The 14,813-nt window shown below is 34.2% G+C and overlaps 2 protein-coding genes across 2 annotated transcripts; one reads left to right on the top strand and one right to left on the bottom strand.

The window, feature by feature from the left end:
• Nucleotides 1-275: 275 nt before the first annotated feature.
• LOC129309265 (uncharacterized) lies at nucleotides 276-2,927 on the bottom strand. The gene is made up of 4 exons (XM_054950754.1): nucleotides 2,428-2,927; nucleotides 2,141-2,254; nucleotides 1,527-1,814; nucleotides 276-838 (listed from the first exon to the last, which is right to left on the bottom strand). The coding sequence occupies exons 1-4, from the start codon at nucleotides 2,851-2,853 to the stop codon at nucleotides 638-640; spliced, it is 1,029 nt and encodes a 342-aa protein (XP_054806729.1). The 5' UTR covers nucleotides 2,854-2,927; the 3' UTR covers nucleotides 276-637.
• A 3,157-nt stretch (nucleotides 2,928-6,084) lies between these two features.
• LOC129308632 (hydroxyproline O-galactosyltransferase GALT6) lies at nucleotides 6,085-10,891 on the top strand. Its single transcript, XM_054949896.1, has 7 exons — nucleotides 6,085-7,332; nucleotides 8,762-8,994; nucleotides 9,071-9,361; nucleotides 9,450-9,578; nucleotides 9,649-9,822; nucleotides 10,307-10,414; nucleotides 10,580-10,891. Exons 1-7 carry the CDS (start codon nucleotides 6,504-6,506, stop codon nucleotides 10,787-10,789), a joined length of 1,974 nt encoding a protein of 657 aa, XP_054805871.1. The 5' UTR covers nucleotides 6,085-6,503; the 3' UTR covers nucleotides 10,790-10,891.
• Nucleotides 10,892-14,813: the final 3,922 nt, after the last annotated feature.

Below are 14,813 nucleotides of genomic sequence, written 5' to 3' on the forward strand. Positions count from 1 at the left end.
TATTTAATGAAAAATTTCCAGAACAAATTTACTTTTTAATCAAAATTTTACTGATATTTTAACTTTATAATCATTTGCGCTAGAAAGACAACTGGCATATACGAGTATGCTGCAAGTGTGCGCATACGCATTAATTCAGCGCGCACACGTGACATGGTAATTTTGGGATAATGTGCATGCATCCCTTATATTTTTAACTTATTTATAAACAAGCACACACACTTTGAAATTCTGGTATTAAACTCCATACCAAAAAATTTTTGCCAAATAAATGGTACAGGAATGAGGTTGACGCTTCGATATATCTTCCTATTTTCCATAAACAATTTACAATACAGGTCTACAGTCTACCACACGCCCACATCTTAATTTGACACGAGTTCATAGGTGAATACAAAACTAGGATTCCAGACAACGAGGACAGCATGTTACATTAACTTTTAAAAGGATGGGATTGACCTTGTATTTTTCACTCTCCGATGAGAAGCAGTCCTTCAAGTTGGGTAAGCTAACAATGCAGAGAATTCTCACTTCTGACAGACAGAGGTATGGCTAGACTTAGTCCATTTCTGATTCCGGAAAGCGCATGACACCATGAGGATACAGAAATAAGGTCTCCAAGTTTCAAACCAAAATCCTAGTTCCAGGGGCTTGGCTGCCGAGCATCTTTGAAAACTGAAGTGCCACCGGATGCCGCTGGGGAAGGGGACGATGCAATATAACTTATTCCTGATACAGATACTGAAGGTGGGTTCACGGGATTCGTTTGATGTCCTGACAGTGCAAAGCGGGATGGACTAGCCGTGGTACCCAAGTTTGCTCGAGGCAGATGTGAAACCTTCACAGAAAATATAACAATAAAACATTGATATATACATGAATGGTCAGACATTCAGACTAAAAGTGTGTATTTGTGGGTTCAAATTCGGCCGCTCCATTATAGCTTGACATTACTTATTTATTCAGTTAAACCCGCCATAAAGTAGTCGCACATAGTCCAATATGGTAAAAGTTATCCACACGCAACTAACAATTTTAGTTAGGTATATGATGAAGCTTCACTCCAGACAACCAAAAAATGCCAGAGCAATAGAATACACCAGATTTATGCCACATTCTTTGCCGTGCTTTGCAGCATCACAGGAATCGTTAACATAATAGGAAGTATACACCTTTGAACCTCTCCCAACTCAAATGAATTCCACGACTTCAACAAATTTGAGTGCTTAATTCTGCCCTGTCAGAAGAACCCATACATAACAGGCCTAGAGAAGGTGCAATAGGCACCATTTATACATTTATTATGTTCGGAGAGTGTTTGGGCTGAGCTTGATAGACGCATGATTTATCTTGAATGACCATAATAGACCCTCCCATGTGCACCATATAGCTCCCATTTTCATAAATTCATGCCAGAAACTCCAATAACGAGTATAGGATAGCATATATGTCTATAAATCAAAAGACATTCAAACAGTTAAACTGAAACGCAATTGCAGCTTGACTGTCTAAGCAAGATAAATTACCGCATTTTGCTGAACAGTCGGAGTCCTCCTAAGTGGTGAATCTGAAGAAGGTGACATGCTACTTGTGCGAAGCATGTGGCGAGAATGAATACTATGATTTGCAAGATCATCAGCTGCAACCCCTTCCACATCATCACCTAGATTTGCTTCTGAACTGATCCTTGGAGCCCCGTGTTTACCCATTGATCCAGTATCATTTGTTCCATCTGCTTGAAGTGGCACAGAAGGGCGCATCGCAGTCCCTTGAATACTGCTTTGTCTTTTCAACTCTTCCTCTGCATTCAATATCTGCCAACCATCACATCCAATATTTAATTTGTTGCTCGCAAGTAAAGAACTGAAAACCACATCCTAAAAGGAAAAATGCAGAATCACACATTGAGAACATAAAGTCTGAAATACTAGTGTCCAGCAAATACGAAAAGACAGTGTCAAGTGTCAACTATAACTTAACATAGTTGAGTTTGATCTGTACAGAACAGAAGTTAGTTAGTTCAGTTTACTCGCCAAGTCTGATATGTAATTCATGTATCTATAAAAAGAGCATCCTTCAAAATGTTTCTTTCGTGCATTCCCATTCGACTCTTGCGTCCGATAGCAAAGCCAGAACTCACCTGTTTCAACACCAGTACTAAATTATGTTTCTTCGCATTCAAAATTTGTAACTTATCTTCAACTTCCCTCCTCCTTTTCTCTTTGTCACTTGACAAATCCTCCTTGTCTCTGATCTGCCACATAACAGACAGGAATTGTGAGCAAATGAGCCTGCTTTCAACGGCAAAAGAATAGCAGGTATTTCCAGAATCGTTTGAATTAAGCGAGTTAAGTCACATCATCAAACCAGAGAAGGGACTCATGAAGATATAATACGCTTTTTGTAAGCGCCCCACAGGAAGCTTACCGGCACAATCTGATTTTCCATTGAAGTCGCACCACCATCGACAGGTTCAGAAGCTTTCTCCGGTAATTTAGTCTTGGAATCTAAAAAAGGACCAAGAGGTTCCGATTCCTTGTGATCTTCGTCCTTCCGTGAAGGCCCCTCTCCATTCTCACTGACCTTTATAGCTTCAGATTGAACACAAAGAATAGACCCGTTAACTGTAGGAGCATCAGTATAAGCTTTAGGGGGAGAGTTAGGGTTAGGGTTAGGGCTTGGGTTCGGATTGGAGGAGGTGGTGGTAGTATGAAGGAGAGAAAGGGCCTTGGAACGACGCAATAGAAGGGACTTGAAATCTTTGAGAGAAATTTTAGGGTTTGGCATGAGCCATCTGCGAGTCACGTCGGGGACTCTATGCAGATTCCCTCTGTAGAGCGAAATTGCCACCATCTTCTCCGATTTTCTGCAAAGCGAATTGGATCATATATACGTTTCTAGGAAGACCAGAACGGTGTCCGAAGAAAGTGTAGAAGAATAGAAAAACCAACGGAAAATTTAAAAGAGCACTTTTATATATATATATATATATATATTTGTGACTCGCATTATAAGATTTTTTTTAATTTATTTTTATAAAATTATGTGAAAATAATTTTTAATATGTTTATATATTAATGTTTTATGATTTTTTAATTGAATTATAACATATAAAATAATTAATTATCAATAATTGTAACCCATTTTTAGAAAAGTGTGAAATTATTTTACTCATGAAGAATTATACACCTTGTATTTTTATTTTTAATCAATAAAAATAATAGAAAAATTGCATGCAAGGACCATTGAAAAAAAAATTATCCACAGATAATAATTAATAATAAATCATTATTTAAGAAAAAACAAGTAAATATTTTTATTTTAATAATAAATAATTGTGTATTGACCTTTTTTTATGAATAACTTTTTTCATCAGTCCTAATCTGCGATTTTTCCAAAAATATTTTATCTACAAAGAAATTAAAGTATAATTGATGAACAATTTAAAACCACAGTAGTATTATTACTTCGGCCAAAGCAAAAGAAAGTTAGTGTCTATATAAAATGTTTTTATTTTGTTTCTTTGAGAACAGGTATTCTGTATAACATATTCTGAGGAAAAAAAAAGACTTGTTTAAATAATTATTCTAAAAATTATATTTAAAAATAGAAAAATATAAAAACTTGTTTAGTAAATTATTCTTAGAACTTGTTTTGAAGGGGGAAAAACTTGTTTGATTGCAAAGTCAACCAACTAACATTGTTCAAAGCAAAATCTCTAAAATATTGATTTAAAAAACATAAAGCTAAATTTAATTAGCACGAGCGTTAAAATCACGTCACATTTGAGATGCAATATGGGTATATTGTGTTGCATCTCTATTATACTTTTTTCGAATAATCTTGACAAGCTGTCTAGAGTATAGTTTGTACGTTTTGCACTTGTGTTTTCATTTATTCTTTTTATTGTTAAATCTTTCATTAGTTAGCGCAGAATCCATGTTCCCCCTTTATGACATCTCTATAATCTCTTATTTTATGAGCTCTTTTCCCAATCAACATACTCCTCTAAACATCATGTCAAAGTAACTAGTTGCCATCTTAATATATATCATATGTTAGCAACAGAAAATAAACTTTTTCAAACAGCCAACCAAAGCTTCCATTATATGTATTGGCCAAACAAGTTACCAAAGAGGCTTGTATTTGCATTTTTAACTTCGTTAGTATTGGCCCAAAACATAATTGTTGGTGACAACTTATGACCATTTTATGTATTTTTAAAACTATAAAAAATAATTGAGAGGTGATTAGTTTAACTGGTCAAGAAAATCAAGTTAATTTATTCTAGAGGCTTGAATTTGAATCCTTAGTAGGACATGGCAATTAATGGATGAATTAGGATTTAATAATAAGGGAGGCTGGGATTTAGAAACATATATACAAACAAGGTGTCCTTATTAATAATACCTTAGTATTGCATAGATACAATACAAACTATAAAAAATAATTGAGATGTGATTAGTTTAACTAGTCAAGAAATTCAAGTTAATTTATTCTAGAGGCTTGAATTTAAATCCTTGGTAGGACATGGCAATTAATGGATGAACTAGGATTTAATAATAAGGGAGGCTGGGATTTAAAAACATATATACAAACAAGGTGCCCTTAGTAGTAATACCTTAATATGTCATAGATAAGATATATATCTAATATGCTAACACTTTGATTTTTAAAAAATATAAAATATGATACGTATTTGATACATTGGTGTGTGTATATATTTATAAAAAATAAATAAAATAATAAAAATATAATTTTAATTCAAAAAATATCCAAACTAATAAACTTATATTTTTTTTATAGAAATACCAAATAAAATATAATTATTAATTATACTTTTATTCTATCTATATTTAATTACCTACCACTTAGTCCTTGTTTAGGGTTTACAGAAAGATTACAATCCAACATCTTATAGTTAAGGAAATATAATTTTTATATTTTTCTCATATCTAAAACTTATTTTCTAAATATATTAGAAATAAAAAAATTAATATTTTAATATTTAAGAAAACTTAATTTCTTAAAAATAACCTTGAAGTATCTATTTGTCATTTAAAGGAATCAGATATGTATTAAAAATTAAAATTTTTTTAAATTAAAAATTAGTATTTGAATACTTTATGGGTACATAGACGTATCAATATTTGGCAATACTGACATGAATACATGAGGCACTTTGAAATATTGGTGCTTCATTGGTAATGCCTCCAAGTTTTTTGAAATTCCAAGCAATGGAATAAAAAAATAAAATAAAAAGGTCTGTTAAATTTTTGCTCTCATTTTTTTTAAACTTGTGTAACATAAGTTTTAGAATTGTATTTTAAAACAAAACAAAATAAAAATTTATTTGATTATATTAATTTTAAAACATTTTTAGAACAAAAAAATATGTTGATAGTAATAGTCGTAGGGAGTTAATAATAATAGTTTATAAAAATTTATGAAGTTAATTATAGTTTTCAATAATAAAATGTAGTGTGCTTTGGCAAGAAAAATAAAATAAAAATAATTTTAAGATATTTTTGATTTTATTTTTTTTAAATGAGAACAGTCATAAAAACAATTAAATCAAAAACACTTATTGAAATAGGTTTTTTTTATTTTTTTTAAAAATAGAACACAAACAATCCCTAAAGCTGCAACCAATCAAATTAAAGTAATTGAAAATAACCAAATAATTATAGAGACTAAACATAAAACATAATTACAGTACAAGACTTATTATCAACTGAAACTAAATTTAATCAAAGAGGCTCGTCCTTCATAATTTAATGATTTAAGTTCGAATCTCTTTAAGAAAAGATGCCGACATTTAATATCAACATAAGTCAAAAAATTGCCTACATAACCATGAGTAATCAAAAGAGTACAGGACTTATTATGGTATTTTTTTTAAAATAAATATAAATTAATAATCAATGATGTGTCAATTCATTAGTAACCGATGACTAAAAAAAAAAAAAAAATTCATCCCAAGTCGTAACGGTAAATCTGTTTTCTTATTTCATTGTGAGCTAAACGGTTTAACGGTTTCTGCTCGGAGAGCAGAGAGAGACATCCGGAGTCCGGAATTAGCCGAGAAAACAGTAACTATGACAGGTATTCATGTAAATGTGAAAATCACAAATCACATTAACAACGTTTTAGTCTTCTCATCTTTAGCATCAAGAATCTGGTGTAATTTTATGCTTTGATGGGTACTCCTGCGATTACGACGAATTCAATTCCGTTTTCAAAATTTCAATCCATCGATGTTCCCATCTTAAAGTTTTTTCACATTCATTTTCTATTCCAAAACGGAAATTTCTATAATTTTCTCGGAAAATGCACCTTCATCACCCAGCGGCATCCAACGGAGACTCCTCCAACTCCTATGACACTGTGTCGCTGGCCCAACGTAGCATCTCTCTCTCTTCGCTCCCGTAGTTATTATTTGCCCTAAGCTTTTGTTAAATCCACCTGAGCTCAATAACATTTTGGAATCCGTGGCACACGATATGACGCCAAAGTCAGAGATGAAGAGATGTAGGACAGAAAAATTAGAAACTTTTGTGGCATTGATCAGGCAAAGACCCATTCAGATTCTGATCATATTTGGATTGCTGTATATAATGTTGGTCACGCTGGAAATCCCCCTTGTGTTCAAATCCAGGTTTAGTGTTGTGCCTCATGATTTCTTGACTAACCGTCCAAGGCTGGAGAGCGAGGAGGACTTCGAAAAAATTGAAGCTCCAACCCTCCCTCTTGAAGAAGCTTCTCAAAATGCTGATCAACGCACTCATAGACAACTAAATGAGCACAAAATTATGTCTGGCTTGATCTTCAACAATGATACATTTCATTTGTCGGGTAGGGATGGGTCGTCCGAGCTTTATGAGTCAGCAAAGAATGCTTGGATTCTGGGTAAGAAGATTTGGGAAAAGTTGGAAACGTTGAATTTGAGGACCGTCCCTAAGAAGTCCGAGCATCAATCTGAGTCATGTCCAGCATCGATTTCTCTATCTGGTTCTGAGTTTCTGGCTCAGGGGCTAGTCATGGTCCTTCCTTGTGGACTGACATTGGGGTCCCACATAACAGTGGTAGGGAAGCCGCAGGTTGTCAACCCTGGGGCAGTTCATCGTGTGCCAGCGGCACAGTTCGTGATGGAGTTGCAAGGGTTGAAGATAGTGGATGGCGAGGATCCCCCAAGAATTTTGCATTATAATCCCAGATTGAAGGGGGATTGGAGCAGGAAGCCTGTGATTGAGCAAAACACACGATACAGAATGCATTGGGGATCCGCACAGCGGTGTGACGGCTGGAAATCAAAGGCTGATGAAGAGACAGGTAGGTAGTTTATAATAAAAATGATGTTGTGAAATGAAACAACTACAAATTATAACGTGTTCTCTGATATTTGGCATTCATACCCACTGCAAATGAGCACAAATTAGCGTAGGAAAAATTTAAGTAAAGTTCAACTCTCTTTTTGTCACATCAGAAGGGAATGGTTTGAATTATTCATCTCTATTTACACCTCATCCCATAAGTTACCCTCAAATGCTTGGGTATATAAGAATTAAATGCTATTGCATACGGTAAGTTTTAGTTTGTGCTGGATTTAGTGATAGGTCCGCCCTTGTGGGCTACCTAAAGTGACAAGCTGATATGAACAATCAACAATTGGAAAAATATTTCTCCCAATAATTACTGAAATTTATGAGTCTCAGCACAATACAAAACAAAATCTCAGAGGAAAAGAAATCGCAATGCAAATAAAACAGGGTAAATAGTCACCGGAAATTAAACTTAAATCCCATAAGAATTCTCAAGGAAGAAATAAAGTTCAACAAGAGAGAGTCAATCCAGGAAGAATAGCAGAGAGAATAACCAGAGGGAATTGATCATCAAATCTTCGACACTTCCACAGTGCTGTGCAGAACTTCTTTTCCCTGCATTCTCATTTCTCACGCACACTCCGCAATTTGGTACGGATTCGGTTCCTCCTCCGAAGATTCTTAGCCAGGTCAGCATTGGGGTCATCCTCTGTATCTGGGTTCTCAACCATTTGGGCCTCATCATTTGGATTAACCCCTGGCCCATTCTTAACAATAGCCCTGATATATATATATATATATAGTCAAAAGTAAGAATGATCAATGGGATTGGATTTTCCTATGCTTGGTTTTCGGACTAAGGAGTCGAGTTTGCATTGTAACAACTGATATATATTCTCCTTTCCCAACAGAGAAAAGAAAATATAATAACCGGAAAGGTTTGTCATACCGTTTTTACTAAGCGATAATGTCTTTGCTTTGAAACTCAAAAGTCAAAAAACTAGTCGCTTGTAGGAATAATGCATGAATATGCTGATTTCGGCTGGGAAATGTCAGGAAAAGGTTAGGACGAGAGGATAATCTAGAAGGGCATTGGAACTTCCTAGTTCCTTTCTCAGTAGCGGGTCATAAATTGCCCCCTAACTACAGCCTCAGGCTTTTGTACTCTCGTCTTTTTTTTTTTTTTTTAATGGAAAGGTAAATTCACTAAGTAAGAAATATGTACAGAACAGAGTTGGTTAAAAAAAAAAAACAGAAAGATAACAGCCGTGTACTCTAGTCTTTAGTAAGTATGTTTTCCTATTCTTCTTGGTATTGATAACTGTCGAAAAGAAACTATGTTGTAGCTCCTAATTATATTGGGTTGTTCATCCCTGTCGTTTTCATTTGTTTACCTTTGTAATTGCATCGTATTGAGTTCTTACTTATCCTGGCTAAAGTTGATGGACTGGTGAAGTGTGAGAAGTGGATTCGGGATGATGACAGTCATGCAGTGGAGTCTAGGGCAACATGGTGGTTGAACAGACTTATAGGTCGAACAAGAGAAGTAACGGTCGAGTGGCCCTTCCCATTTGCTGAAGGCAAGCTTTTTGTTCTTACTCTTAGTGCTGGAATGGAGGGCTTTCATGTTAATGTTGATGGGAGACATGTGACCTCTTTCCCTTATCGTACTGTGAGTAAATACTCCTCAAACTTAACCTCAAGATGAATTTTAATTTATTCTTAAGACTGCTCATGGATTTTAGCAGGGTTTTACTCTTGAGGATGCCACCGGCTTTTCTTTAGGTGGGGACATTGATGTCCACGCCATATTTGCTACCTCTCTGCCTCAAGTACATCCTAGTTTTGCTCCACAAAAGCATCTGGACTTCTCAAGAAGATGGCGTGCCCCACCGCTCCCTGGCTTTGATGTGGAACTGTTCATCGGAGTCCTTTCTGCCGGAAACCATTTTGCAGAGAGGATGGCTGTAAGGAAGTCATGGATGCAGCACAATCTCATCCAGTCTTCAAGAGTGGTGACTCGATTCTTTGTAGCAGTGGTAACAATGACTAACATATTTTCGAGGTTATAACTCCATATCTAACGTTCAGTTTAGGATCTTAATGTTTGAATTGAAATTCTTGCAGCATTCAAGAGAAGAAGTGAATATAGAGTTAAAGAAGGAAGCAGAATTTTTTGGAGATATTGTTATAGTGCCGTACATGGATAATTATGACCTTGTTGTGTTGAAAACGGTGTCCATATGTGAATATGGGGTGAGCTGTTGATTGATATGGAAATTTTAAGAATTTTCAGTGAGTGTTGTATTTATTCCGTGATTCACAGCTTCGCACAGTTTCTGCCACGTATATCATGAAGTGTGATGATGACACTTTTGTTAGAGTGGATGCTGTTATAAATGAAGCAAGGAAGGTTCCAGGAGATAAGAGCTTTTACATTGGTAACATGAATCACTTCCACAAACCTTTGCGCCATGGTAAATGGGCCGTGACATACGAGGTACAGATAACCTTCTTGCAGTGTTCTTGTCAGAGGAGTTGAGGAGTGAGTTGTTGGAAAAGAATTCAAGGACTTGTTTGTTATGATGTATTGATAAAATGCTTTTTTACACAAACACATATAATTGACGATTACGTGTCAGTTGTCTGAACAGCAAGCATACTGGTGGAAGCATGCTTCCAAATGATGAAGTGAATTAATTATGGTTGGTTTAACCAAGTCCTGCATTTCTTTGCAACATTCACATACAGCCTATTAGATATTCACTATTCACTACATCTGAATTTTGTGTCTTCTCCCACTTTCTTGGTTGGAGAAGGCGAATGAGGAGAGATAATCGCTTGTCCCCCCCCCGCCCCAAAAAAAACCCCGGGGGTTCCTTTTACAGTTTGTTTTTATTCCTTAATGAATGAAAGTATTTTAGTTTGTATTAAAATATATTTATATATATGTATATATTTGAGAATTTTCTTGCCAACGCTAGGAGTGGCCAGAAGAGCGATATCCGCCATATGCTAACGGACCAGGTTATATTCTGTCTTCTGACATTGCTCACTACATCGTATCAGAATTTGAGAGCCATAAATTAAGGGTCAGTAAACTTATCCTCGTTCCATGTTTCCCTCTGTGCTGCTTTTTATGGTCCAAGAACCCAAATGCTTTATACCCTTTATGTCTAAGTTGAGGGTTCTTTTTTTTTTTTTTTGGAGTTTCTTCTGTTTGGCTAAATGTTTTTTGTGCATAATTCTCACTGCAGTTGTTTAAGATGGAGGATGTGAGTATGGGAATGTGGGTAAAGCAATTTAACAGCTCAAAACCAGTCGTCTATGCACATAGCTTAAAGTTCTGCCAGTTTGGCTGCATAGAAGGCTATTACACAGCACATTACCAATCTCCGAGGCAGTTACAGTGTTTGTGGGATAAACTGCAAATGCAAACAAGGCCTCAGTGCTGCAACATGAGATGATTAGTAGATAAGAACTTGCTCATTTTGCATGTGACAGGTATAGATATTGTTGTAGATATAAGACCTAGACAACCTGGACATTGCAATGCAGCAAAATTGTGCAGTTAAAATGGTATTATTTATTCTTTATAAATTTATCAATAATTGCATTTATTATAAATTTTATTATTATTTTTTAAAAAAATTTACCCCTAATAGAAAAATGAGACTCATATACCCAGGCAAACATGTAGCATGTCTACATTAAATTCAAATTTATCTTTTCCAAGTAAGAAAAGTGGTGCTATCACTCGAATAGACAGCCATTCCTTTAAAAAATTTATTATTAATATAAAGATATCAAGATAAAAACACTTCCCATTATGTTTTCTGTTACGGTCCACCTTTTCTTTTCATTGCAAAACCATCCCTTTTGAAAAGAGTTAAATAGCAAAGATGCTGAAACTTATTTTTCAAGGGTGTCTAACATTTTAAACTTTTTTTAGGAGCATTTTTGCCTCAAAAATTTTAAAAACAGTGCATTTTTGCCCCACAATTAAAAATCGCAAACGTTAACCGTTAACTAAAATTTGAACAGGATATTTTATCATTTTGCTCTCCTTCATTTCTACGTTTTTCGGTCTTCATTTTCATTCATTGGAAGAAGAAAGTTAAAAAATTCACTAGAGAACAAAATTGTAAACTAAACACGAAAGGATGGAGGAAAAAATACAAAAATATTCTTGGTCAAATTTCAATTTAATTGTCAACATTTACCATTTTTAACAATGAAGTAAAAATGCTTTGTTTTTGAAACTTTTAAAGCAAAAATATTTCAAAAAAGTTTAAGATAGTAGACGTTATTGGAGAAAAAGTTTTAGCATATTTTTATCCTTTAACTGCTTTGGAAAGCATGTTATGAAATATTGTGCGCGCGCGCGTGCATACATATTTCAAGCAAGACTATTATAAAGATATTCTTAAGTTTACATTTTCACCGACAAAATTATTCAATTTTTATTTTAAATAAATGAGAACAATTTTTTAAAATAAAAAATAATTTACTAAATAATTTACATATTCAATAAAAAATATTATTTAAATATACTCGAGTCCATTTGACAAATATTGATAAAACAACTTGCACCACATGGGACAAGTATAATCATTCACATCAACTTTAGATGAAGGCAAACATGACTTGTGCTTTGCAAGAAATTTGAAATAAGACACATTATTTGCATGTTAGGAATAGTAAAAGTGTTGCCTATGTTTATAGTCGGTCCCAAGTCCGGGTAAAGGAGAAGGGTTGTGTTAGGCCATCAATAGCCAACGTAAAACTTTGTTGAATTTATTATGAACATGGACAATAGACATTATAATGTTAATGCTAGGTTGTTGCTCGTAAGTAATGCGCTGCATGGCTCGAGTATAGTGATAAGTGAGTTAGAGCCGTTGCATCAGCACTCAAATGTAGTGTTAAATGAGCAAAAGCTACTGCATCATTCTGGACGTGCGCGGCTAAAGAGGTTAGTCCATGAGAGTAAGATTAGATTTGATACTTGAAATGTTGGAATATTGAATTGTAAATCTGTAGAGGTTGTAGGGGTTATGATTTAAAGGAAAATTAATATCCTATGCTTGCAAGAAACAAAATGGCATGGAGAAGAAGCTAAGGATATTCAAGGTTTCAAACTTTGGTATACATGAAAAGTAAGCACACATAATGGAGTAGGCATCATTATTGATAAGGAGTGGAAGAAGAACGTTGTAGAAGTTAGCAGAATTGGATATAGAATTTTTTTTCTTGAAAATGATAGTTGGACGTAAGACTATTAATATTGTTAGTGCTTATGCACCTCAAGTTGGGACAGAAGTCAGTTTTAAGGAATTTTTTGGGAGAACCTGGAGGGGTTGATTTAACACATATCACAGAGTGAAAAAATTTTTATTGGAGGAGACTTTAATGGGCATGTCGGCAGGGAGGTTGGTTAGTATGCAAGGGTGTATGGTGATTTTGGTTTTGGAGAGCTAAACAATGAAAGACAAACTTTTCTTGATTTCTCATTGGTGTATGATTTTAAAATTGTCAACACTTGTTACAAGAAGAGAGATGAGTATTTCATTACTTATAAAAGTAGAGCCTCAAGGTCACAGATTGATTTTCTTTTGGTTAGGAACACAGATAGAAGACTCTGTAAAAATTACAAGGTGATTCCTGAAGATGCTATAACAACAAAACATAGGGTCCTTATCCTTGATGTGTGTATTATGAGTAAAATTCAAAAATGTTGATAAGTAGTAGCACTAAGGATTAGATAAGAAGTAAGATATTTTCAAGCGGAATCTTTTGGACAAAGGAATTTGAGAATCTCAGGGAAGTGCTAATATCATGTGAGAGGATAAGGCTAAAAAGATAATGGAGATTGCAAAAGTAGTTTTAGGAAAATCAAAAGGATCTGGTCCAAGAGATAAGTAGTTTTGGTGGTGAAATAATAGTGTACAAGATAAAATCAAACATAAGAAGAACTATTTTAAAGCCATACATTTATGTAACAATAAAAAAAATTGGGAATGGTACCGTATGGCTAAGAATGAAACTAAAAGAGCTGCGAGTGAAGCTCGTTCTAAAACTTTTGAAGAATTTTATAAGAGCCTTGAGATGAAGAACGAAATATTTATAAGATTGCTAAGAGTAAAGAAAGAAAATCAAGAGATTTAGAATAAGTAAGGTGTATAACGAATGAAGAGGGAATAATTTTAGTTACAGATGATAAAATTAAAAATAGATAGGAGATGTACTTTTTCAAACTTTTCAATAATGGAGAGAGTTCGTCTAATAACTTGGGGGATTTAGTAACTCGTGAAGGAAAACAAAATTTGTTATTCTATCAAATAATACGTAATAAGGAGGTAAAAGAAGCTCTTAAGAAAATGGCAAATGGTAGAGCCAACGAAACTGATTGTATATCTATTAAAGTGTGGAAATGTTTAGGTGAAGAAGAGGTGAGATAGTTAACTAAGTTATTTAATATGATTTTATAGTCCAAAAAAATGCCTGACGAGTGGAGGAGAAGTACATTAATTCTTATTTATAAAAAAAGGATATTCAGAATTGCACTAACTATAGAGGAATTAAACTTAGGAGCCACATAATGAAATTGTGGGAGAAAGTAATTAAGCATAAGTTGAGATTGAAAACAAGTATTTCTGAAAATCAGTTTGGTTTTATGTCAGGTAGATCGATTACATAGGCAATTTATTTATTAAAGGACTTAATGAAAAAATATCATTGTAAAGATAAGAATTTACACATGATTTTTATTGATTTGAAAAAAGCTTATGACTGCATATTAAGAGAAGTGCTTTGGAAAGTCTTGGAAAAGAAGAGAGTACGGATTACTTATATTAAAGTCATGCAAAATATGTATGAGGGGGTAAATATTAGTATAAGAACGTTTAGTGGTCAAATAAAAGACTTTTCTATAAAGATTGGACTACATCAGGGATCATCTTTGAATCTTTATTTGTTTAACTTAATCTTAAATGTTTTGACGGAATATATTCAAAAAAAAATCTCAAATATATGCTCTTCGCGGGTGATATAGTTCTTATAGTAGAAACAAGAAAGGAGGTTAATTGTAAATTTGAGTTATGGAGGAGGACATTGAAGTCAAAAGGTTTCTGTCTGTAAGATAGAATATTTATATTATAAATTTAGTAAGAGACTAGTCGACAGTAATTTGAAAGTGAAATTGAGAGATCAAATTATATCTCATGTGAAAAAGTTTAGATATTTGGAAGTCGAGCCAAACAGTTCAAATGATGATTGGTCAGGCATGTACGCGATGAAAGCTTCAAGCTCATGGTGTAACATTGTGAATAGGGATCCCTTCTAGTCCTTCGAGAGCTTACGTTTCGAAGGAGAAGCTTTCCACGAGGGTAACCACTCAATTCCCTATTTAAGGGGAATTTCAGTGATATCTGGGATATACCTAGTATATATATCCTTCAATGGTTTTACCATATCTTTTATGGCAAATAT

Source organism: Prosopis cineraria, unplaced genomic scaffold, assembly GCF_029017545.1.
Source record: "Prosopis cineraria cultivar Desert tree isolate PC_DT_omini unplaced genomic scaffold, ASM2901754v1 PC4, whole genome shotgun sequence".
Lineage (NCBI taxonomy): Eukaryota > Viridiplantae > Streptophyta > Magnoliopsida > Fabales > Fabaceae > Prosopis > Prosopis cineraria.

Coding starts and splice junctions, on each gene's coding strand:
- LOC129309265 (XM_054950754.1), bottom strand. CDS start 2,853: ATGGTGGCAATTTCGCTCTACAGAGGGAATCTGCATAGAGTCCCCGAC. Junction 2,255..2,427: donor TGGAAAATCAGATTGTGCCG/GTAAGCTTCCTG, acceptor GTTATGTGGCAG/ATCAGAGACAAGGAGGATTT. Junction 839..1,526: donor CGACTGTTCAGCAAAATGCG/GTAATTTATCTT, acceptor TTTTCTGTGAAG/GTTTCACATCTGCCTCGAGC.
- LOC129308632 (XM_054949896.1), top strand. CDS start 6,504: ATGACGCCAAAGTCAGAGATGAAGAGATGTAGGACAGAAAAATTAGAA. Junction 8,995..9,070: donor CCTCTTTCCCTTATCGTACT/GTGAGTAAATAC, acceptor GGATTTTAGCAG/GGTTTTACTCTTGAGGATGC. Junction 9,579..9,648: donor TGTCCATATGTGAATATGGG/GTGAGCTGTTGA, acceptor CGTGATTCACAG/CTTCGCACAGTTTCTGCCAC.